Below are 22,461 nucleotides of genomic sequence, written 5' to 3' on the forward strand. Positions count from 1 at the left end.
AGGCTTAAGTGAGGACCCATTCATAAATATCTTTGGAAAGCTTATGTTTTACCTCATGAGGAAAAATACAAAATCACTGTGGTGAACATCAGATAAACTTCTGGCTGCTACAATGTGAAATCATTTGCTAGGAAACTTAACTTTCAATTTCAATAGTACAAAACATTTTAAACACCTTTGAAGTACTGAGTAGTAATTGCTCAGAGGAATTTACTTTGTTGCTACAGGTGGGAAATGTCTAAACTAACCCTTTTTGGCAATTATCTCTATCCAAGAAGTTGTTTTTTTCTGATTAGCCTCAGGAGGTTGCAATACATGAAAGCACTAATCTATGAATCCAGATGTTTGTGCACTTAGCTTTTTCTATCTAAAAACTGATTTTAATGGCTTGAAATAAACATGCATTATAATTGACTACTGTGGAAACAAGAACATTGTATCTACAGCAGTACACAATGATGTACTTAGATACATGTCTTTACAAAACGTCTCTCTGGAAAACACAGACCCACAAGTTTCTCTAGATACAGGAACTTTATTTACAAATATTTAGATTAATAGCAGTTTGTTCCATCAAATGAAAAGTACAGCAGTCCAAAGAAAGTTTGTCACATATAAATAACAAGACCTATTTGTAAGCAGTTGAAGGGGTTAAAATTTCTCACACCAGAAAAGAAACAGAAAATCAAAAGGAAAAATAAAAGAAACTAAGCAAACATTCAAGCCAATTTAATTGGAGTTTGACTTGGCCCAGATTCAGTTGGTTTAATATACATGTTATAAACTTGTTAGTGCACAGTGGTCCCTAGGTAGACACCTGTCTACCTCTTGCAAATGTGGTGCAAATCTATTGTTAATCAAAAAGGGAAGAAGTGAATTTAAATATGATCCTAGAGCAACAGCAATAATTTCAGTTTGTTTCAACAGTACTTAAATCTATATTTCCAAAAGGTAACATTCTTTTACTAGGACAGTACTAAAAACGAAAGACACAAAGGTACAAATAAACTAATTTTCTACTGAATGACTTCCAGTTTTGGCCATTACATAACATTCAGTGTCCTGGTGTATTCTTATTAAAGTTTTATGTCAAAGCAAAAAGAAAATGGTCATATTTAGTGTCAAGACAGAAGGGAATAAACCTAATCACAAGATCTTTGGAATCTACTGGAGCAGTGTATCTCCAGTTTACCAGGATAAATATCCCCCCCGAAAGTTGTCTTTTCTCCTGAAATCATGGTAAAAAAAAGTAGCTCTTTATTTTAAATTCATTTCCAGAAAGTAATTTAAATAAAAGTAGTACCCAAGGCTGATTAAATGCAAACCTTTAATGCTTTCTTTTTCCAGCAGTTCCACTCAAGTAAGACATTTTTAAGATCTCACAATATACACTCTCTCAAAAACGACCCCCTTAAACTCTTGCATTTCCCCCAAAAAACATCAACCCCAGCTTGACAGATATTGCTCTGACAACACGCAAAGACAACTCGCAGTTCCACTGCTACATACTGTACTTCAGTGCAAGAAACTGGTGTCTCAGTCAGCCTGAAGTAAACCAACGCAAACGCCTGTCCTGCCCGATTTGTCCACTGATAGGACCCACAATAGGACGTCTGAAAAGAGAAACCATTGCTAACGTTAAACATGAACATTACATCCACTGGTACCTAGCAGTCTTCCTTGTTCAGTTGGACTATAAACCCTCTGGAAGCTCTGCAGCGTGTAAATACAGTGGGCACTTCAGAAACTCTCGAAGATACGAGGAAGGGCACATATGGGACCACAGGGCAGGGCCTTCGAAGATCAGCATGTGGCCGGAGGACTGCAGGGTGAAGGAGAGAATGAAAAGCCGTGTTTTTAAATATGGGAATCATCTCAAAATATACGGACAGCTGGACTAGCCACCACGCTCCAGAACAGAACACAAAAAAAAAAATCTATATAAAAAGCCAACATGCAGCAGTACTTAACACAGAAAGCTGCCGTTGACCAAGCATGAAAATATTAACATTCACGTATCAGACTGTGCAAGTCGTTGTATTTTTAAAATACTGTATATTTTTCTAAAGTGTTACATGCCATCAAATTACTATAACCCTATTTTATTTGCACCACCTTCCTAGAGCATGAAAAGCAAATAAGCAAATGTATATAAACAGGTGGCAAATGCACCATTTACAGAATGCGGATTGAGACAGCGCAGTTGTCACTTTCAGCCATGTGCTGTACAGAATTTTATCAGAAATGTTACATACATACAATTTCTTTCAGATTGCCTATGTACACAGAAGACAACCCCAATATTACCCTAGTTAAAAGAGAATTAACACATGTAACCATGTCGAAATGCCTCTGGTCCTATACCTTGGAGTGTTTTTCAGATTCCAAGCAGGGGCTTTTTGCAGTTTAGTGATGGAGATCCTTATTCTCTTACTCTGCTCTTGGAGAACTGGCACACTCTTGTGTTAAAGAGGTGGAAACACCACACGACATCTGTGCAATCTTGCTTCATGTACAACACTTAATCACCTTCAGGCCTCATGACTGTTGCTCAATGCAATGGAACTGAAACAGGGAGCATCACTGGAAACAGCCTAGAGGTTCAAGTTCCTTCACCTTGCAGAAGGTGTTGAAAAAAATACATCGCCCAAGTACCAAGCCTGAATTTGTCTAAATGTAGTGGTCCAAGTTTAATGGCCATTTTCTTGACAACACAAAATGAGTTCTGCAAATTGTTTCGAAAAGCCCCTGCTAAGACTGAAACCCAGCCCTTTAAAACGTCCTGTTACAGTCTGATACACACTGCTAAAAAAAATGAAATCTCAGTCCCACCCAGCCCTTCCACACCGAACAATTCTGAAGCAGTTCAACAGAAATCATCCTGTTGCCTGGGTGCTGTGTTTTAGGTCTCCGCTTAATGAAATACACTGAAGAGACGTACATTGCTTACGCAGGCTGGATTACTGTACAGTAACCAGTCCTTTTCTTCAGGGGGACTACAGTCAGATCTCGAGTGATACAAGACCCCACAGAGAGAACTGACCGATTGCACAAGAGCAAAGACGAGTTTACCCAGATTGATGACGGAACAAAAAAAAAATACAAATTACACAAGAAAAACAAAATAAAACTAGTGTTAAAAGGTGAATCTCCATTAGCGGTTAAATGTATTTTTCCTGGTTTTTAATTGCAAGTACAGCTATACCTGTGCTTTTGAGGGCAACGTAAGAGACAGAGGCCACACTTTACAGAATGGTACTTAAATGTATTTTTTCCTAGAGCACTTTTAATATTAAAAATCAAAATGTTATCATTAAAATCATATACACACAATATGCATTTTAAAGGTTAGCACAGTTTCTTCAAATGTATACATATTTATTTTTTTAAACGGTCATCTTAAATGGAGGAGGGTGACGTCTCTAAGAGCTGGGCTACAGCCGAGACCTCGGAGGAACGCCACAGCCCAGTCCTGGCGGCCCTGCTTGTCAAGGTTAAGACGGGATGTGAAATCAAGTGCCCTTGGAGGGCTCTGAGCAGTTTTGTTTTGTTAAAAATAGACAAGTGACAAAAAAAAAAACAATCTACCTATTCATCCTCCGTTTTGCACAAAAGGATAACTGTTAAAAGTCAGCAAGGTTTTACAAACCAGATACTATTTCCTGTGGATGGGAGGAAGGGGGGGGGGTCTATCCCAGCCTGTTGCCCTCTCCGCAGGCTTTCCATGTGCCCTTTGGATGCCAGATGACTCCCGAGCACTTTCAAAAGGGATTGCAATTCTCACACCAGCCACCAGAGGGTGCTGCTTGCTGAACATCCACCAGATGGGGTGGGGGAGGCCCTCTACACAAGATTTCCCCAAATACGTCAGCACTGGAACCCACATATTTCTATAAACTATAATAAAGGTTTTCAAGCATCCCATAAACATCACCTGTACAAGTCACCAGGGATTCTCCCGTCTACAATCCTGTTTTTGTCTCTACTGATCAGATGGCGAACGACATATATACATAACTGCAGATTTTTAGAAACCGTATCGATTTAATTTATACCATATCAAAACCCTTTGCCAACGCTCGTCTTCGAAGATGGAAAACCAAAAGCATTAAGAACCTGCAGCTTTCCAGATCACAGCCCAGGGACTGACAGATCGCCCGAGAAGGCTCAGCTTTTAAGACAGCATCTCCTGACACGCTCCCTGATCGGCAAGGCATGGATTCCATATACCAGAGCCAGATAAGAAATTAATGTAATTATTGGTAAAATTAATGTTTTATTGAAGAGAAATGTATAAACATCTTCACGTAGAGCAAGCAGCAAGGGAAGATAAAACAATAATAGTAATAAGGCAACATACAAAAAAAAAAAAAACAGATCATTCCTGGAAAGTGTTTTAAAAAAATCATTTGATATGACAGGGATTTCAGGGGATTATTAATGATGTTGGAGGCTAAGTGTGGTCACATTACGGGTCCACATGGATCTTAACAGGTGACGGAGGGGGACATTTTGTACCTAATTCCTGAATGTACTCACGGTGTGCTGACTCTCCTAATCTTCCATGTTATTGTGAAAACTTTTGCTCAGCTTTCAGTGCATCCTTTACATTTTTCTCCTCACTTTTGTTCCATCCGACTATCCAAAATCACCCTGATTTACAAGGCGGTCTCTCGCGGCCTGTTCTAAGCTATCCTTTTTTGGAACAGGAATACAAGACGGGTGTTTGCCGATACCGAATCGCTCGTATCCTCACCTTCTCCACAATCACAAACCTATCAGAGCCGAGATATGCATGGAGCCAGTTATCTGTTGCATCCTTCAGCTATATGCATACTCACAGAGCGAACTGCATACGTCGCCTTCCAATGTTACATCACTGGAGCTACAGAGGGAGCCCAGCTGCGTCATTTCCACAGTTGCCTGTTCACGGACCAGAAACTGCCGCAACGACAAATTATACAGAAAGCAAATGTTTAAAAATCCTTGATTAAATCATGCAGGAGAGGGCTGTCATTCGAAATCTACCTTAACGTGGGTTGGTGGGTTCTTTGTTTCAAGGTCAATGAATAAACCCTTTACGTAACTATAAAACAAATCTCAAAGATGCCTTATTTTTTACCTGTCAGATTTAATGCCACTGTCACTTCAGCTGCAAGCTCAAATGTTGTACAGCATATATACACACACCTATTGGGAGGCATTAAAAACGCAACCGGACTTTGCTGCATTTTTAAAGCCTTCCAGTATCTATGCGTACATGTACAGACCGTGTTCGACCAGATTCTGAAGGCCAGTCCCACTGAAATGAGCTGTACCACATGGTGCTGGAGAGTGATGGCAGGGCGGGGTGGGGGGGGCGGGGAGGGGGGGCGACAGATGGACAGGAGGAGGTCGAGGAGAGAGCAGGGGGACGGGGGTTCAGAGGAGGGGGCGCAGGAGGAGCCGGCAGCCGAGCCCGCCCCTCATTGTCTTCCCCCCCCAGGTACCCCGGGGGCGAGAGGAGGGTGCTGGGTGGTCATTAGCAGCCACACCCTTCCCTCTGGGGCTGTGGTTCGCTGGTTAGCCTCCCGCCCTGGGGGGCCGAGGGCTTGTGCTGGACCCCCGACTCGGCGGCGTTCAGGTCTAGGCTGCCGTCCTGAATGTTCTGGTAGATCTTCTTGGCCGCCTCCAGGAATGCGTCTTCCACGTTCTCGCCCCTAGAAGGAAGCAGCACGCTGAGCCAGGGCACCGGGGAGGCTGCACAACGTCCGAGGACACGCAGACTTAATTACAGCTCACTTGGAAGCCTATCTACGTCCCGCTCAGGGGAAGGAAGACAGTGAAGAGCACTGTCACAATATAATCGAAACTGCTCAACAGCACAGCTGTCTACAGTCCCAGGACAGAACCTTAGGAAGACACGTTTTCTCTGTGCAAGTGGGGTCCTCAGCAAACTCTCCTGCACCTTGCTGGGATCACAGATGCAAGAAATTCTGTTCTGTTCTCAGCAGCCTGGAAACTGACGTTTAGGAACCTGTGACTCATACAATAACAATTTCAGAAGATTCTGCCAGTTTAAAAAATAGTAGGGTTGCTTTTTTGCTGAACTTAGAAAAGGTTCAGAACCAGTTTTTTAAAAATCCGTCGTTTTTTCTGTCCAATTCATACTGGTCATTTAAAATTAGTTCTAAGGATTCTGTATTAATGGATGAGACCTTGATATAAAATCACAAATATCCCTTCTATGCATGACATGACCTTTCCCATCACTTACAGTCTTCATATTACATCATAACCTTCCCTCTGTTGCTGCTACAGAAGTTGGTTATGAGTGACTGACTGACAATTTCTCTGAATGGAATTTTTATATGTAAGCTTACTGAAGAACAATTTCAAACTTACGTTTTTGCACTTGCTTCAAGGAATAACAGACCTATAAAATAAAAGACGGTATGAGTCAACTTTAAACACAGGAGTATGCACAGGTCCCAGTTTAACAAGGGACATTCAGTTTATAGAAAATAGATGTGGATTTAATTTGTACTTTTTCTGTTAATACTTCCTTAGGGTGAACCCACAAAAGAATGAAACTTAGTAACCATCTCTGCTGCCTGCTGCTGTACTTGGTCTCAGCTAGATATACTGGAGTGGGATTTGACAGACAGGATTTGCTCAGTATGTCATCGGAGACCAAAGTTTCCATTAAAAGTGAAAAATTCCTTTTATACATCTTAGAAGAAGCTTAAATTAAGCCTGTGGTGTGACGTCACTTGCTGGAAATTGTGCGTCCTGAACTTTACTTGTAAATCCATTGTAGTTTTGCCACAAAGTCATGCAATTTAACAACTATAAACAGCATTTTTTTTTTAAAGAAAAAAGGGGACATCCTTTTGAACGAGGCTTTACAGTCCTCACTCCTCACCATTTTCTTCTGCAAACTGCTTGGCCTCTTCGTACGTCACATCTCGCTGGGCCTCCAGGTCTGCCTTATTTCCTATCAGGATGATCACCTGAAGACAGAAAGGCACAGATAGCTGAGGAAATGCAGGCAAGAAAAACAAAACCATTCAGAGGAACTGCTATTACCTCCACGGCCTTATTGTTTTATTTCCTTTGCGTCAGTGGAAACTGGGATTTGAAATTAATGAACTGAAACCATGTTTACAAATTGGGACACAACAAAACACCTTCACCTCGGAGACCAAACCAGTACCGTCCTTCGGATGAGACGTAAAACCGAGGTCCTGACTTTCTGTGGTCATTAAAAATCCCAGGGCGTTTCTCGAAAAGAGTAGGGGTGTAACCCCGGCGTCCTGGCCAAATTTCCCATTGGCCTTAACCAATCATGGCCTCCTAATAATCCCCATCTATGAATTGGCTTCATTACTCTCTGCTCTCCTCCCCACTGATAGCTGATGTGTGGTGAGCGTTCTGGCGCACTATGGCTGCCGTCGCATCATCCAGGTGGATGCTGCACATTGGTGGTGGTGGAAGGGAGTCCCCATTACCTGTAAAGCGCTTTGAGTGGAGTGTCCAGAAAAGCGCTATATAAGTGTAAGCAATTATTATTATTATTATTACCTCCACGAACTCCTGCTCCTGCAACAGATCCATGACATCATGGCCAGATGGCAAAGTAAAACAAATACCATTTTCTTTCCGAGAGCTGAGCTCTGGCGATGTCAGTGAAATCTGCCAGACGTTGCTCTCCTACACTTTCTGACGGGATATCAGATAATGCTGGGGTATCTGCTTTCCGAAGCACTAAACAGGAAATTCTTGGTATTTTCCAGTGCTAACATGATCACAGACTGTGGCCGTGGCGCGGTATGTAACTGTGCTGCCTTTGAGAAGTCAGATGGCATTAGGAAGCTCAGCTACGCGGGCACCTACAGTTCCCTTGTCAAATCCAGGTACGCTCTGTATCCTCACATGTCATTTGTGCGCTGACTGCGGAACAAATTTATCGTCAGCTTGGAACGCGCTCCACGATGAAAAGGGCGTGCTCAGCCGTTCATCCCCATATCTGTCACCATCTATTCATGCAAACACAAATGTTCCTCGCTTTAACTGTGCATGTTTGTCTGTACACGGCGTATCCTCCCCACAGTGTAGTACACAACGCAGGCACAACTACGGCCCTGCTAAATGAATAAACCACACTAGGTGCTGGGCAGCACGGTTTCACAGTGGTTAGCACTGCTGCCTCGCACCGCTGGAGTCCTGGGATCAACTTGTGCACTGCTGTGTGGAGTCTGCATGTTCTCCTCGGGTGTTGCGGGGGTTTCCTCTGGGCGGACACGCTGGCTGGTACACTGTGTGGACTGGCGTCCCACCCAGGGTGTGTCCTGCCTCACGCCCGTTGCTCCCAGGGAGAAGCTCTGGCTCCCCCACAGCCCTGTCCTAAATAATCAGTTACTGAAGGCGATGCGAGGATGTGACCGGTGTGAGTAGGAGTAACGTGCGAATGAGAAGGACAGACTGTGCCAGGAGTGCCCTGTAGCGCCGGGGAGAGAGGAGCCACTCACAGTGTTGGGGTTGGTAAGGTTTCTCGCATCTGTCAGCCAGCTGCTAAGGTGGTTGTACGTGCTTCTCCTAAAGGGAACGCAAAGAAATCGCCCGTTACAACGATGAAGGCAGCTTTCAGGGTCGGTTTGCAAAAACACTAACTTGACATTTCAATCAATCAATCAAATCAATCGATCAAATTCCAGAAATGACAAGGACTGGGACATTGTCCACAGTCTAAGGAAACAAAAGTACTGCACTGCAGGAAGGGCAACATCACGTGCCAGTTATTCTGCAGAGCATCATCGTGAACGGATCGGAAGCATATTTTCCATGAAAAAAACAGTGGACGAGATTCTTACGACTCCTGCTCCCATCACACTGAGATGCAGATATGTGATAAGACACAGAAATCGTATATCCGAAATATATTCCCTGAGGTGTGCAGCATCACATGTTCCCTTTGACAGCAGGTGAATTTTAAACAGGCAGCCCCATCCACTCCCTAACTCAACTCTGATGATTCCTCAGCTGTTCTCCATCAGCTTTTTTACCATTGCCTCAATAAAACATAAGGGCACTCACAAACAGAAAAACTGCCTAGAATTATCTGTGAGCAGCAGCTATAGTCAAAATGACATGCCCTTCAAGGTCTGTGGTCCTTGAAAACAAAGATAAATGGGGTAACATCCATTTTCAGTTACACTCAAGTTTAAGCTAATGAAATTAAAACCATAGTCATTTATAAAACAGAAAATACAACAATCTACACTACACATGTGATGTGCTGAAACGGCCTGCAGTGCTGCTGATGTCAGCAGGGAGGAGGTGGGCACTGTACAGTAGTTTCATCTGCCCCTCTCAGTCTCCCTGAAGATACAGGAATACAGGAATACAGGAGATGAGGGATGAAAAATAAGAGCAGCAGCCTCAGGAAGCAAGCTTGTGCCTATAATTAAATTAAAGCTGTACCTCCTCTTACGAAAGTAACTCGTTCCCAGAAACCCTTTCGCATAGTGAAAATTCGTAACAAGAAAAACCTATTTCTGTTATTTCTTATGGGGAAAAATTACAATCTGTTCTGGACCTCAAAAATGTCACCCCTAATTTGACTTTTTTCCCCCACTGAAAAATGACAAAAGAATAACAACTAACAGACTGTGTTTTTAGTATTAAAAAGCACTGCTTACCTAGTCGGACCTCATTAATCACACCTAAGTACCGTTCTGCACCGCAACCATTTCAGTTGCTTCTTGTGCAATGACTCACACGCTCAATTTTCATTTTCACCTTTAGGGGCCGTGATAAATTCTAAACCACAACTATGCTTGCAAAAAGGAAAGGCGCACACAACAGCAAACTGCAGACGCAGCAGGACGTGGGGAACAGTGTGGCACGTCTCTCTGTGCTGGCCCTCACCCACGCGAGTCAGTCGGATGACGCCTTCCTCTTCCCCCTCTCTCTCTACATTTGGCAGAGATCTCAATACCCTTTCCCCCCGAATGGCTACAGGCGGCTTTCGTTATTCGAAATGTGGGTCACAATCCACATGCTGCGCTGTATCAAACCTTCATGAAAAAGAACATGACAGGTATGGGTGCACTCCGGTCGCCAGCGCTCCCGATCCCAGCGTCGAGGGCCCTGATTAACGCGCGGGCCTTGGCCACACGCCGCCGAACACGGGCGGGACAGAGGCTCCGGTCTACCTGGTGATGTCGTAAACCATCAGCGCCCCGGCCGCCCCTCTGTAGTAACTCCGCGTGACGGCTCTGAACCTCTCCTGGCCCGCCGTGTCCCAGATCTGCAGCTTGATCTTCTGCCCGCTGACCTCGATTATCCTCGTCCCGAACTCCACGCCGATCGTGTGGGGGCAGTCGGCCATAACTGCGGCACAAAGGTCCGGTTAAGAGAAACTTTGCATTGGGGGGAGAAAAAAAAAACGTTTCGATGGAACTCCTTCTTCCCCACAACTCCGTGTTCTGTCCCTTTACAATCAGCAGCTTTGATACAGAAATAGGGATAAAGCAAGTTGTGACAGAAACCACAGCGCACAAGGCCGATAACACAGCCACACAGGACTGAACACGTAATGGGAAAATAGGAATAAATGCACCATTATCTGTGCTCCTTTTAATACTGCAGGGCTCTGTATGACAGAGAAGTAAATTTGTCAAGCGCAGCTCTGAACTTTTCAATGGAACTCCATTCAGGACTTAAAACCATGAGCAGAATGTCAAACTCAAATCAAACTGACACAAGCTTGACTCTGAGGTGAGTATTGCTTTCTGGTATCCGGTTTCATTTTACTCCCAGGGCTGTCAGGATATCCTTAAGCTCCCCGGTGCTGTAATTAATACAATGTTATCTGTTCACCTGTTCTGAATCAATCTACTCCAGTTTCACTCGCCGAAGTTTGTGTGCAGTTAAATCAGCCTTCTGAAAGAAGCCTGAGAGGAGGTGGTCATGGAGAACTCAAAACCCCTAAGTGCTGCTGTTTACAATCACTCATAAGCAGGGTGAACAGGAGTATTACAGAACAATGCATATTCATGTGCACAGGAGGAACGCGTCAAGCACACGACTTCATCATGGGCAAGAGGTGCTGAGAAAACAGAAATGCTTTCAATCTGAGATACAGCAGTCACAACGTATCTGTCTGTTTCTGACATCTTTACAAGCGCCCAATAACATGGACAAAACATGGAGTCATTCATCACAACACAAAACAGAACAAGCACACAACATGTACTGAGCACAAGAAGAACATCCTATTGCGAAGCCAGTTTGACCAGAAACTCTAGTCATCCTCATCAGTGCTTTAGCAAGTAACTTCAAATTAGCAAGGACATATTTTCTGATATAAGACGAAAAACGAATTCTCCTTGTAATAAACATAAAAGGCGTCACTGTCAAACACGAAGAGCCTACTTACATTTCTTTTCTGTGAACTGGTGAAGCAAACAGGACTTTCCCACTCCCATGTCCCCTGGAAGACAAGTAAAAAACAAGCTCTACATATAAACCATATTGACATCCTCTACAAACTACCACCAAAGCCCAGCATTTCAGTTTCTGACAGCTACAAATGAATGATGACTCACGCAAAGCTCTTATGAAACAATTATTCAAATTTCTTTTTAAGAAGTATTCTGCGTGGGGGGTGAATATAAATGTACAAAGTTAATGTTCCCTTGCAGGTTACATATGACTGAGGCTGACATCTGTAATTGTCAGAAAATGGGAACTTGTCCATGTGTAGAGAACATGAGAAATAAAATTGAACTAAGCAGTTCAATTTTACTACTCAACATCCACAGCGTACAGTAACACCAGAACATCAACATGATCTCTTTAAACACCCACTGGCCAAAGAATAAACAAGGTCTAGAAGTGAACGAGGCTCTCTTCAGTTTGCTTGATTTCACACTTGGGTTCATTTTCAATTATAAAGCAAGAAAATAATTTAACCTCCCCAGAAGCACTTTCAGCCAAGTGAGTATAACTGTGACCCCCAGGGTTCTCACTCATTTTTACCAAGTAAATTCCCAAACTTTTCCACAACTTCTTTTCCCTGCACAATTGACACCTCGCACGTCCTGGGTCTTCATCTTTTTGGAGCCACAGCTTTTGCATTTTTCATCTGCTAACCAGCGGCCACTGAAAACACATTTCCCCGGCATTCTGACACAGGCGTGAGGCTAGCTTACTGGAAAATGGGCTGGAAAATGAAATTCCAGGGTTTCCTTGACCGCGGGAAGCCCGGTCCACCTCCGAGCGCTCACACGGGGGGGGAGAAAGGCAGCGAGCAGGAGCACAGCCCCCCCTCTCGCACACTTACCAATGATGATGTACTTGAAGATGTAGGAATAGTTGTACGGAGCAGTGGCCATGGTGGCGCTGAAAGGAGACGAGAAAAAAAAAAGCCATTAGACCTACGAGGAGGGAAAACAAGAAGTCGTCAGGCCCTTCGAAGGGCAGTCAGAGGAGGGACGCACCCCCCGCAGGGCAGACGGACGGCAGATTCGCCCGGGCACCTGCTGCCACGCTTCAGTGAGGGAGGCTGCATACAGTGCACAACTCTTCTGCCTGGCGGTCGTGAACTAAATGTCAGCTGCCAGCCGTACTAACGTGAACATCACAGGGCTTCTCCGCACACCTTCTCTCATTAACAACAGTATTTCATCTCTCCCAGCCCCACCCCTCTTCACTCTAAACACACCCTCTACACAGTAAGGTAGGAAACGACCCGGGTAAACAGCAACACTCAAAAGGCATACCCCGATTACTTTAACTGTGACATTCCGAAAGACTTCATTCGGAACGGCTCAGCAGCAGCACTTATCCGGCTGCAAATCTATCACAGGCAGAAGGCTGCAGCGATCCAGAGGGGCTCGGTGAGCAACGCGAGCCGTGTTCCCGGCTGCCTGTGACCGGGACTCCCTGTGCAGAGGAATCCTACTCCGTTGGGCCCCTGAGCGAGGCCCTTCACCCCAACTGCTCCAGGGGCGCCGTATAAACGGCCGACCCTGCGCTCTGACCCCCAGCTTCTCTCCCTGTCCGTGTGTCTCACGGAGAGCAAGCTGGGGTCTGCGAAAGGACAGATTCCTAATGCAAGAAATAGTATGTGGCCGATCAAGTGATCTGATCTTCAAAGAGAAGTGGCTGAACAGGCGGCTGCACATCCTCGCTCTCCCGTGTGCGACTACAGGGTTTGTACCCACGCGCCGCGACGCAGCGAGCACGCACTCGGCTAGGCCAAATCAAGTCGGCTAGGAAAATAAGCAGCTGCTCTAAATTTGAAAACAAAAATAACCCAGTGTGTTAAAAACTATTTCGAACCATCCTATTATGTAAGGGTGATTTGGTTTTTTTCCTACTTTTCAGCAAGAACAGAAGTATATTTGCCGTAATGCTGACGCTGAGGTTTCTGGTGCAGAATTGCAGTGCCCATCCCAGCTCAAGAGCTCCTGCATTGCTGATAGCATCTCTGACAGCCAGCACTGCCCTGAGAACTCAGACCAAGATGAGCAGTCCTTTCTGAGCCTCCCTGCTGTAGTTATTACATTCGCTCTGAAAACTAGACAATTCATTTGCACGCTCGCACACCAGCAGAAGACGTTCACAGCTACAATGTGACAAGATTTCCATCCCGAATATCCTTCACGCTTGGAGACCTTCCAAAGTGAATATTTCTATAAATGCTGCAGCGGCTCAAGTTATCTTTTTTCCTATTGTTACAAATACAGTAAGCACACACATACTTAATGTATATTAAAATACTTACTGTTCAATAGACAAAGTATTTGTATAAACCCTTGTCATTTAATATTTACAATGAATGAAAACAGTATGTCAGCAGCAGACAAAGGTGTTTTGCTCGTTACGGACAGTTAAGTAGGATAATGATTGACACACAAATGATATTATACTCTCAAGATAATAACAGCATTTCAGCCAATAGGAAGACTTAAAACACCTGCAAATATAAAGAATTCTGTGTTGTGCATGATTAACATCATAGAAGAAGGCAAAACAAAGGCTGAAGGCATATTTATATTAATATGCTGGGCTTACTCAAGTCATGTGTAAATCGCATTCGGACTTCATCAACATGAATGTTTGCTAAACAAAGCTGTCAATATATTTTAGAGCGCATTTTGGACACTGGAAAATACACAGCTCTTTTTCAGTACAGATCTAGACCAATGTGAAAAAACAACTTCATTTGCACAAATTAGCCGGGTCTGAAGATCACAAAAGAACTGACCAGATACTTTACTTGTTTCCTCCGCTCCTTCACTGATTAGTCCACTGCTGGGAACACTGAAGCATCAAACCAGAAGCCAGTGTCGTACGGAGATCCTGTATTCTAACACTTCTTGGATACAGTTATTGCTACATTTTAATGGACTTATTTTTACCTTCCCCCCACCCCGACAAACCTGCAACATACACACCGCCTACATGTGCCCTGGAAGAAACTAGCCTTTCCAGGAAGGAGCTTCCAGGCGACTGGCCTCTCTTCAGAAGGACTGGCCATTTGTCTGGGGGAACAAACCAGGCCTCCTGCAGTACTGCATCACCGGCAGGTGATTCGGCTCCTGCTAAGGTCCATTCTGAACAGAACTCCATCTCAACAAGGACTCAGTTCCAACTGTTAAGTGAACATATTTGCATTTAGCCATTTGAGACTTCACTGCCTTCAGTAAAGCAAAGTAATGTCTTCGGAAAAAGCCTATTTTAAAGCGTACAGAAGAAAAAGCTAAGTAAGTGCTAACCTTAAATAATATAAGAAAACGTACACTTAAAGAAGGGAGTGTTGGATAGCTCAATCACTTAATACACATGTAGCATTATGTATTGTTGATGATTCATTTACAATATACCTCCCTTTGCAGTGAGACCTCAATGCATCTTACATAGATCACAGTAATGTATTGCAAATCTCATAGTTAGGATTGCCGAACACTGCGTACATTTCTGCTGTTCAGAAGAATACGGCTGGGATGTTGCATTCATCAACTAGTGAAAGCAAACATACAACCACAGCCACGCCTCAATGATCAAACCCCAGGATGCAGTGCACATCAAACGGGCTCTGGGATTAGCGATCAGCATCACCTGTAAACTATGGATCAATGAGGCCAAACCTGCTAGGGAATTCGGTTCCCGTTTTAACTGGGACAAAAACCACAGTATGCACAGAACACTGAGACTGACAGGTCAAGAGGTAACCAAAAGAGCCAACAGACTTCCCCCCAAATCCTGGTGCAAGAATGTTGTGGTATGAAACACCGATACAGAACAAGAGGACTTCAGTTCACTACTTGTAAAGATTCACATGAGATCTCAGTGAAAAACGGACTCTTACATAACGAGCGATGAACACCTCCAGAGCTCCGAGAGGCTCTTGCTGTGCCTGTCTTTCTATACTGAGAACAGCAGCGCTGTATCATAAGCTCTACGCTAAAAATATCACAAGAGAATAAAAACATATTACGACGGGAGCATCACAGAGCAGTATACAGGGCTCCAGACTCCTGGCTGGAGAGCTGTGGGCTCAAGGCCCCTTGAACTGGGCTCTCTACCCAACTGCTCCAGCTCACCAGGGTTACTGGGTTGGGTGGAGGTTAACCACTAGTTGAGCCCAAGCAGGGTCAGCACACGCACACACATGCTCAGTGTGCTCAACGCTACAGTCACTGGGATAAGATCCAGCCCGAGGACCCGCCAGACGACGGTTTGGATCGGATTTGAAACCACGGAAATGAAAACAGTTCAATTCCCCTTTCCGTCGCATAGATAAACGAGGTTTGTTTAACGCAATAAAGACACTTCAGGTCGACAGCCGCAGAAGGAGTGCGTTAAATCATCACCACTGTGGCAAATAATACATGATCCCGAGACACGAACAGGCTGTTTTCACAGCAAACCGCCTGAGGGGACACAGCTGGCACACTGCTGCCAGATCACTGACATTTACAAGCATTTCTCTGATTCTATTATTGAGAAATAAAGGTGCCTTATTAAGCATTCACACCCCCCCAAAAAAAAGATTTCAAAGTAAACCATTCAACACAGGTGCTACATTTACACATGCATACAAAACAGAGTTTTATCTCATTCTAGAACCTATAAACCACTCTCGACTAACGGAGACCCATGAGCAAAAAGATCATTTATGAAGAAATTCCCTCTCATCTTTATGAACATAACCGATACCCCAACAGCGTAGCGCCTTGTAGTGACTTCAAGAACTCTGACGCCCCAGTCTGAAACAGCAACAATCTACGTCCGTCACATAACTAGTTATTTCTCACACGCTCCTCATACTGCGAGATTACAGCACCATCCATTTTCTAACTGCTTCATGCAATTCAGGATCGCGGGGGAGCTAGATCCTCTTCTGGCACGCAACAGGCACAGTATACAGTTAACCCTGGAAGGTAAACAGACAAACAGTGCCTCTGGACTGCGGGAGGACACTGGAGTGGCCAGAGGAAACTCGTGTGAACATACAAACTCCACACAGACAGCACACAGAGTTTTCCAGAATTACATCTGGGCATCACAGTGAATTAAGTCTTGATTAAAAAAAAATGTGTAAAAGTTAACCAGAGGTAGGAAATTGTACACCCCCTCCCAAGTTAACAGAAAGGTAAAAGTACCTGAAATTAAGACTCCCCTAGGTCACGGCAAGGTCACTAAGCTCACCTGTACATTTTACATGCCTGCCTGTTTTTTTTCCCCAGTTGTAATATAATTGGGTGGAATGGTGATCTTGTCATATCTATGGTAACAATGTACACATACAAGAACCCGAGGTGTGGCATCCACAAGCAAGAATAGTTGAGAAGCCTTTGTAACCCGGTTCTCTGTGGATGGGCTTGTGCACGGAAAGATGGGAAAACACAACCAAAATGAAGTTTAAAAAATAAAAATAAACGGGGCCATCCTGGGATTCCCCCTGCATCTTTCATGACGGACGAATTAAGGACCGCGAGAGTGTTCTGGGCTAAGCTGGTGCAAAGTGCACTATACCAAATCATTCAGCTCCCTTTTTTTTTTTTGAGCCTGCTGATTTGGGCCTGTGCTTTGTCCACACACACACAAAGCAAACTAGAAGAAGAAAGATCGCTGCAGTTTTAAGACGTTAGCCGACCTCTCTCTTTCAAACAAAGTACTTCAACGCGTCTGGAGTGCCATACACGGCACACGCAAAGAATCCGTTCCTCACTGAGTCACTGCCGACAAGCAAAAGGAGAAGACTTCCTGTGAGAAATGCCATAAGAATCTCCCAAGCATAGAGAATGCTAGCATGTGACCAACCTGGCCTGAGCTCCTGCCAGTTCAGCACTTCCCCTCCCTAACAAGAGCGAGACCTCACCATCTCTCTCCCTGCAGCTGAACACACTCCTTCCCTCTGTGGCCTACTACCTGACACTCACCAGGCACCCCTGAGCTCCTTTAAATGACTTCACGTGAAATGAGGTCAGGAAATTGCGAAAACGGCAGGGGCTTAAAATATCGTTTTTTTTTTTTACAAATCATGACTCAGCAGTGCATTATCTGCAACATCTCCACCAAACAGCGGCTGACATGCTCACACGGAACGAAGCCAACCGACACCCCTCAAGTGAAAACCTGGTGGCTATGTTTTCAGTTTCCCCACGGCAGATCCTCAAGAGCTCTCACTTCTCCTCCTGACCTGGGGGATACACCCCCTCCTGTGTGTGCAAGAGTAAAACACTGAGGTCCTTCAGGGCGAACAGCAGGGGATTCGTGCACACGATTCTTCAGATTTTGTCACCCTTATTCCTAGGTTTTTCACCTTTATCATAATAACCCCCCCCCCCATCTTTCAGAATCAGGCAGAAACTGTAGTCTGCTCCAGGCTACACAATCCGGGTGACCTCACAGGGGCCTGGATGCCGACAGAAGCAAAACCAAGTGGCTGGAAATCCTTGTAAAAGGTGTTTTCAGATCTAACCCTTCTCGGTGGTACATTCGGATCACAATCTGCGGCACACTGAGCATCCGAGAGCCGAAACTCTAGCGGGCTGTCTTCAGGCACGAAAGAACACACCCGATCATGCTTAGAGATCCCCCAGCTGAAAAACTGAATCAATCGATTTCGAACAGAGATCCAGAAAAATCCAAGAAACCAGGGATCACACTCTTTCTACACCCGTCTCGTCCTGGGCTGTCTTTTGGAAAACCATTCAAAAAGGTGGCCAAGAACGCGTCAGAGCTGTGTAAATTGGTCTTCTGAGTACGGACCATTGAAAACCGGCTTTACAGAGACGACAACACAGCCGAGGCCTAAGAGACCCTCGCATGCAGCGTCTTGCAATAGAAATGCGGCAGAAGGGGGTAAAACGCTTCTTTTGAACAGTCGTCATTGTCCATTTTATTTGCAGCTCGGCTACGCCTGTCAACACCGTATACCTTAACCGACCCGGGCCTGCTGTCTCAGCTCACCGGGACTGAGGGGCAGAGCAAGAAATCGCCGTCTTCGCCACAATTTCACAAGCACGCATTAATAAGACCGCAGGAAAGGCTCATTAAGCGACACGGACAGCACACCCTCACCCCACATATCTCTCGCATGACAAATCAAAAACATGCTCTGCACCTCCACCGCCTTGACAGCAGCACCGCTTGAATTCAGATCGCGTTTGCAGAACGGAGGGGGGGGACGGATATCTGGCCGGCGACCCGGCCGGTGTTGTTGTCACTTTATTACACCCGACGCTGTCACCGTTTAAACTTTAAACCCCCTCCCAGCTGGGCCGGGGTTGTGCTGCTGCCCGGCGAGAGCTGCTAGGCCCGGCCCGTCTCCTCCATCAGCACCGGTGTCGCCGCTCCAGCCCCCTGACACAGCACTGGGGGGGGACAGGACCCCCAAACGTGCCGCCACGCAGCGGACGAGCGACAGTCCCCGTGCGATGGGCACCGAGAAGCGATAGTCTCGATATTTCAACCCCCTCCCCTCCCCGGTATTCCTCGCCTCTTATTCAAACGGCAAACAAAATATCATGAGACCGACCTCTTCCGGATAGAGAGACACCGAACAAAAGCCACCGGCCAGCGCCGCCCGCAGCCCCGCAAAACGAGCGAAAACAAGAGGGGGGAAAACCGACACGAAACGTCGACAGTCACCTTCCCGGCGTGCAGAACCCGCCGCCGTGCAGGAATGGAGCGGACGGGCTTGCCGAGCCGGATAATATTCGCGATCTGGGTGTAGTCACCCCCTCCTCCTTCCTGCCTGCCTTTCTCTCCCCCCCCCCGGACGACAAGGGATAGATTCTCATCCAGAGGCGACCGCCCGGCTCCGACAGCCGCCGGCGGGGCGGCACGGAGGTCCGGCCCGGCCCGCTTACCGTGATTCCGAGGGCGGCTGCGTCGACTCGCTCCGGCGCTGTGAAGGGATCCGCAGGGCGATCCTGGGCTGAGGAGTCTGCCGATCCAAGATGGCGGCCCGCGCTGCACAGGGTTTCCTCCGTCACACACAATGGGCCTGGGGGGACAAAGGGCAGCGGCGCGCGCCCGGCGCCCGTGCGAGGCGCGAGGCGCGAGGCCACGGGCCACGGGCCACCAGCCACGGGCGTCCCGTCCCGTCGGCAGCACTGCGGAAGTATCGCCGTGCACGGTGTGCACTCAGCTTCACGGTGACACTGTGCTCCTACAGAGGGGAGAGTCCTGTGTCCCGGACTATTAAAAGTAATAATAATATGAATCAGTTTCCCTACGGGATCAATCAACTCTTATCTATCTCTATCTCTCTGATGATACAGCGTTTCCCTACGGGATCAATCCACTCTTATCTATCTCTTATCTCTCTAACGACACAGCTTTATTTTCTATAGCGCCTTTAAGGGCTTTACAGGACGACGCCAACAACAGGTGTGAAGGCGTGTTGGCGGACTTTTTGGAAATGTAAAAACGTGAAATGAAAACTGTGCGCACCTTACTGGCTCTTGACTCTGTTTTGTCAAACGGACGATGTTATTGATATGTTGTATGTACTCTTGTTTGCGTTGTATTTTCTTTCGACTGTATTTCTACTATTAAACCCTATCTTTATCAAAATAAACGACAGTACAAGGACTGGACTTGTATTATTATTGTGGCTTTCACCTTCAGAGGTTTTTTGTAAGTGATGAACATGTAAATTAAATAAATAACGTGAGTTAGTTACTAGATAATATCACAGGAACTCTATTAAAGAGGTGAGACCTTTGTTGTACATTTCAGTAAAATACATGGCAGTGATAATAATATTTCACCTTGTTGACCAGTTTATAAACACTGACACTGTGGTATCACGTATGAACAACTGATTTTATAGTACGTCTCTCAGTCATAAATCTAGTTTCCAGACATGATGGGAATGTGAGAAAGGGCCTCTTTTTCAGAGGACGTGATTGTTTTTCTGAAGTGACTCAAAAGATTGCAGCGTCTGCTCTGGATCAGGGTCTCGTCCGGGTAAGGATGCAGATCTGGCTCCTGCAGGGTGCCTGGGATGCAGGAGCCAGGAGGAAGTGGTCAGAGACATCACAGCTGATCAGAGCTGCGGGTGTGGACCTCGGCGAGGCAGCCCTGCTAACGGACAACAAGCAGGCTGCACATTTCTGCTCACCCCCGCGGCTGGCTGGGGAGTTTCCCCGATACAAGCTCCTTCTGCTCCACTGCTGCAGCCTGTCGCACCGCCCTGTGAAGCTCAGCGTTGAGCACTGCAGCCTCACAGCCCTGGGTTCAGTTCCCGGGGTGCTGTCTGTGTGGAGTTTGCATGTTCCTCGCTGGTTTGTGTGGGTCTGCTCCAGTTCCCCCCCCACAGCCCAGAGGCATGCTGGCCTGCAGCCTCAGTCTGAGTTTATCCCCAAGGTCAGTCCAGTTAGTAGGTTTGTGTCTGGCAGCTGGCAGCCCACTGTGGCTCAGCAGGTGTGAGTCTGGCCAGTACCTGGAGGGGAGACTCCTGGGAAACACTAAGGCTGCTGCTGGAAGAGGTGTTAGTGGGGCCAGTGGGGGGCGCTCACCCTGCAGTCTGTGTGGGTCCTAATGCCCCAGTATAGTGACGGGGACACCGTACTGTAAATACTTGCAGTCTGTTTCCCTGAGACCCTCCGTGATCATGTCCTCTGACTGCTTGGCCTCCTGTTCTGTGATAGCTTGGGTCCTCCTGCTCCTAAAAAGGCGAATTATGATGATGATGCTGATTATTATTTTAGCAGCTCAATGTGTCCGGGAAGAAAACCGTCGCCCTTTTCCACGGGTAACGTTGCTGGCAATGCTGCTGTTGACAAGACAGAGACGGTCTCGCGGGAGAAGGTGGGCGGGGCTTGAAAGGGTGGCAGGACCTGATTGGGCGATTCGGTTACACGTCTTCACCTTACGGGGTCATGGAGACGTCACTTCCGGGGTGGAGGGATTACATAGTCGGAGACCCAGGGCTGTGTAGTTCGGAAGACAGCCGCCAGAGGGCGATACATTACAAGCTATAAAACTATTTGGCATCCCCCCTTTATCGTTGATATGGAGGCTTCATATTATCCATTGATTTTCCAACGGCTTTGTCTGATACAGGATGCGAGGGATCGGGAGCCTATCCCGGCAGGCAACGTTGGCAAGGGGGATACACCCTTTGCAGGACGTCACATAACCGGACAGAATATTGATCTGCAATACTCCTGTTTTTTTAATAATAATAATAATTGCTTACACTTATATAGCGCTTTTCTGGACACTCCATTCAAAGCGCTTTACAGGTAATGGGGACTCCCCTCCACCACCAGCAGTGTGCAGCCCCACCTGGATGATGCCAGTTCATAGATGGGGATTATTAGGAGGCCATGACTGGTAAAGGGCAGGGGGATATTTTGGGCCAGGACGCCGGGGTTACACCCCTACTCTTTTCGAGAAACGCCCTGGGATTTTTAATGACCACAGAGAGTCAGGACCTCGGTTTTGCGTCTCATCCGAAAGACGGATTGAGTTCAGTTCAGTGTTGTGAACTGATTCAGATGTGGTCCCTTTATTCACCGTGAGGCTGGGAGCTGCTGCTGCCTGCAGCCCTCGGGATCCGGGTTCGATTCTGCCCTGGGGCTCCTTCTGTGGGAAGCTTGCATGTGCTTCCCACTGTTGGCTCAGGTTTCCACTAGGTACTCTAGATTTCTCCCACCTTCCAAAGACCATGAGGTCACCAAAACATATCTGAGGTGTCTAGAGTGCTTCTAACATCTGCAACACATCTGTCCTTTCTATTCTGAAAAAGGAGAGTCACTGATCTGGCCTCACGTGAAATGATGGTCAGTGTTTCACGTCCCTGTCAGGCCATTTTGTGTGCTTGGTCCATAATTAAGCCTAAAGACTCATCAGGCCAGAGCTTCTCCCATCTTCCGTAGTACGAAAGCAGGCTGCAGGGCAGCGCTCTCCTCTGCTGACAGGGGTCCCATCTTGGGTCATCCATCC

The 22,461-nt window shown here is 46.2% G+C and overlaps 1 protein-coding gene across 3 annotated transcripts; it reads right to left on the reverse strand.

Moving 5' to 3' along the window:
• Nucleotides 1–515: 515 nt before the first annotated feature.
• On the reverse strand, nt 516–20,086 carry LOC148644120 (ras-related protein Rab-14). 3 transcript variants are annotated; one of them, XM_088615275.1, is made up of 8 exons: nt 19,374–20,086; nt 12,329–12,387; nt 11,423–11,476; nt 10,197–10,374; nt 8,511–8,577; nt 6,905–6,992; nt 6,385–6,415; nt 516–5,699 (listed from the first exon to the last, which is right to left on the reverse strand). In XM_088615275.1, the coding sequence occupies exons 2-8, from the start codon at nt 12,378–12,380 to the stop codon at nt 5,522–5,524; spliced, it is 648 nt and encodes a 215-aa protein (XP_088471401.1). In that variant the 5' UTR covers nt 12,381–12,387; nt 19,374–20,086; the 3' UTR covers nt 516–5,521. The 3 variants fall into 3 exon arrangements, with proteins under 3 accessions (XP_088471401.1, XP_088471400.1, XP_088471402.1); XM_088615274.1 differs by lacking the exon at nt 19,374–20,086 and adding an exon at nt 19,153–19,326; XM_088615276.1 differs by lacking the exon at nt 19,374–20,086 and adding an exon at nt 19,040–19,103.
• Between the last annotated feature and the right edge of the window lie 2,375 nt (nt 20,087–22,461).

The sequence above is a fragment of the Lepisosteus platostomus genome, chromosome 21 (assembly GCF_059453375.1).
Source record: "Lepisosteus platostomus isolate fLepPlt1 chromosome 21, fLepPlt1.hap1, whole genome shotgun sequence".
Taxonomy (NCBI): Eukaryota; Metazoa; Chordata; class Actinopteri; order Semionotiformes; family Lepisosteidae; genus Lepisosteus; species Lepisosteus platostomus.

Excerpts from the sequence above, each read along its gene's own strand:
- LOC148644120 (XM_088615274.1), bottom strand. The coding sequence starts at position 19,304 with ATGAGAATCTATCCCTTGTCGTCCGGGGGGGGGGAGAGAAAGGCAGGC. Across the intron at positions 6,993-8,510 it reads ACCTTACCAACCCCAACACT|GTGATCATCCTGATAGGAAA; the intron begins GTGAGTGGCTCC and ends TTCTGTCTTCAG. Across the intron at positions 5,700-6,384 it reads CTTGAAGCAAGTGCAAAAAC|GGGCGAGAACGTGGAAGACG; the intron begins GTAAGTTTGAAA and ends GCTTCCTTCTAG.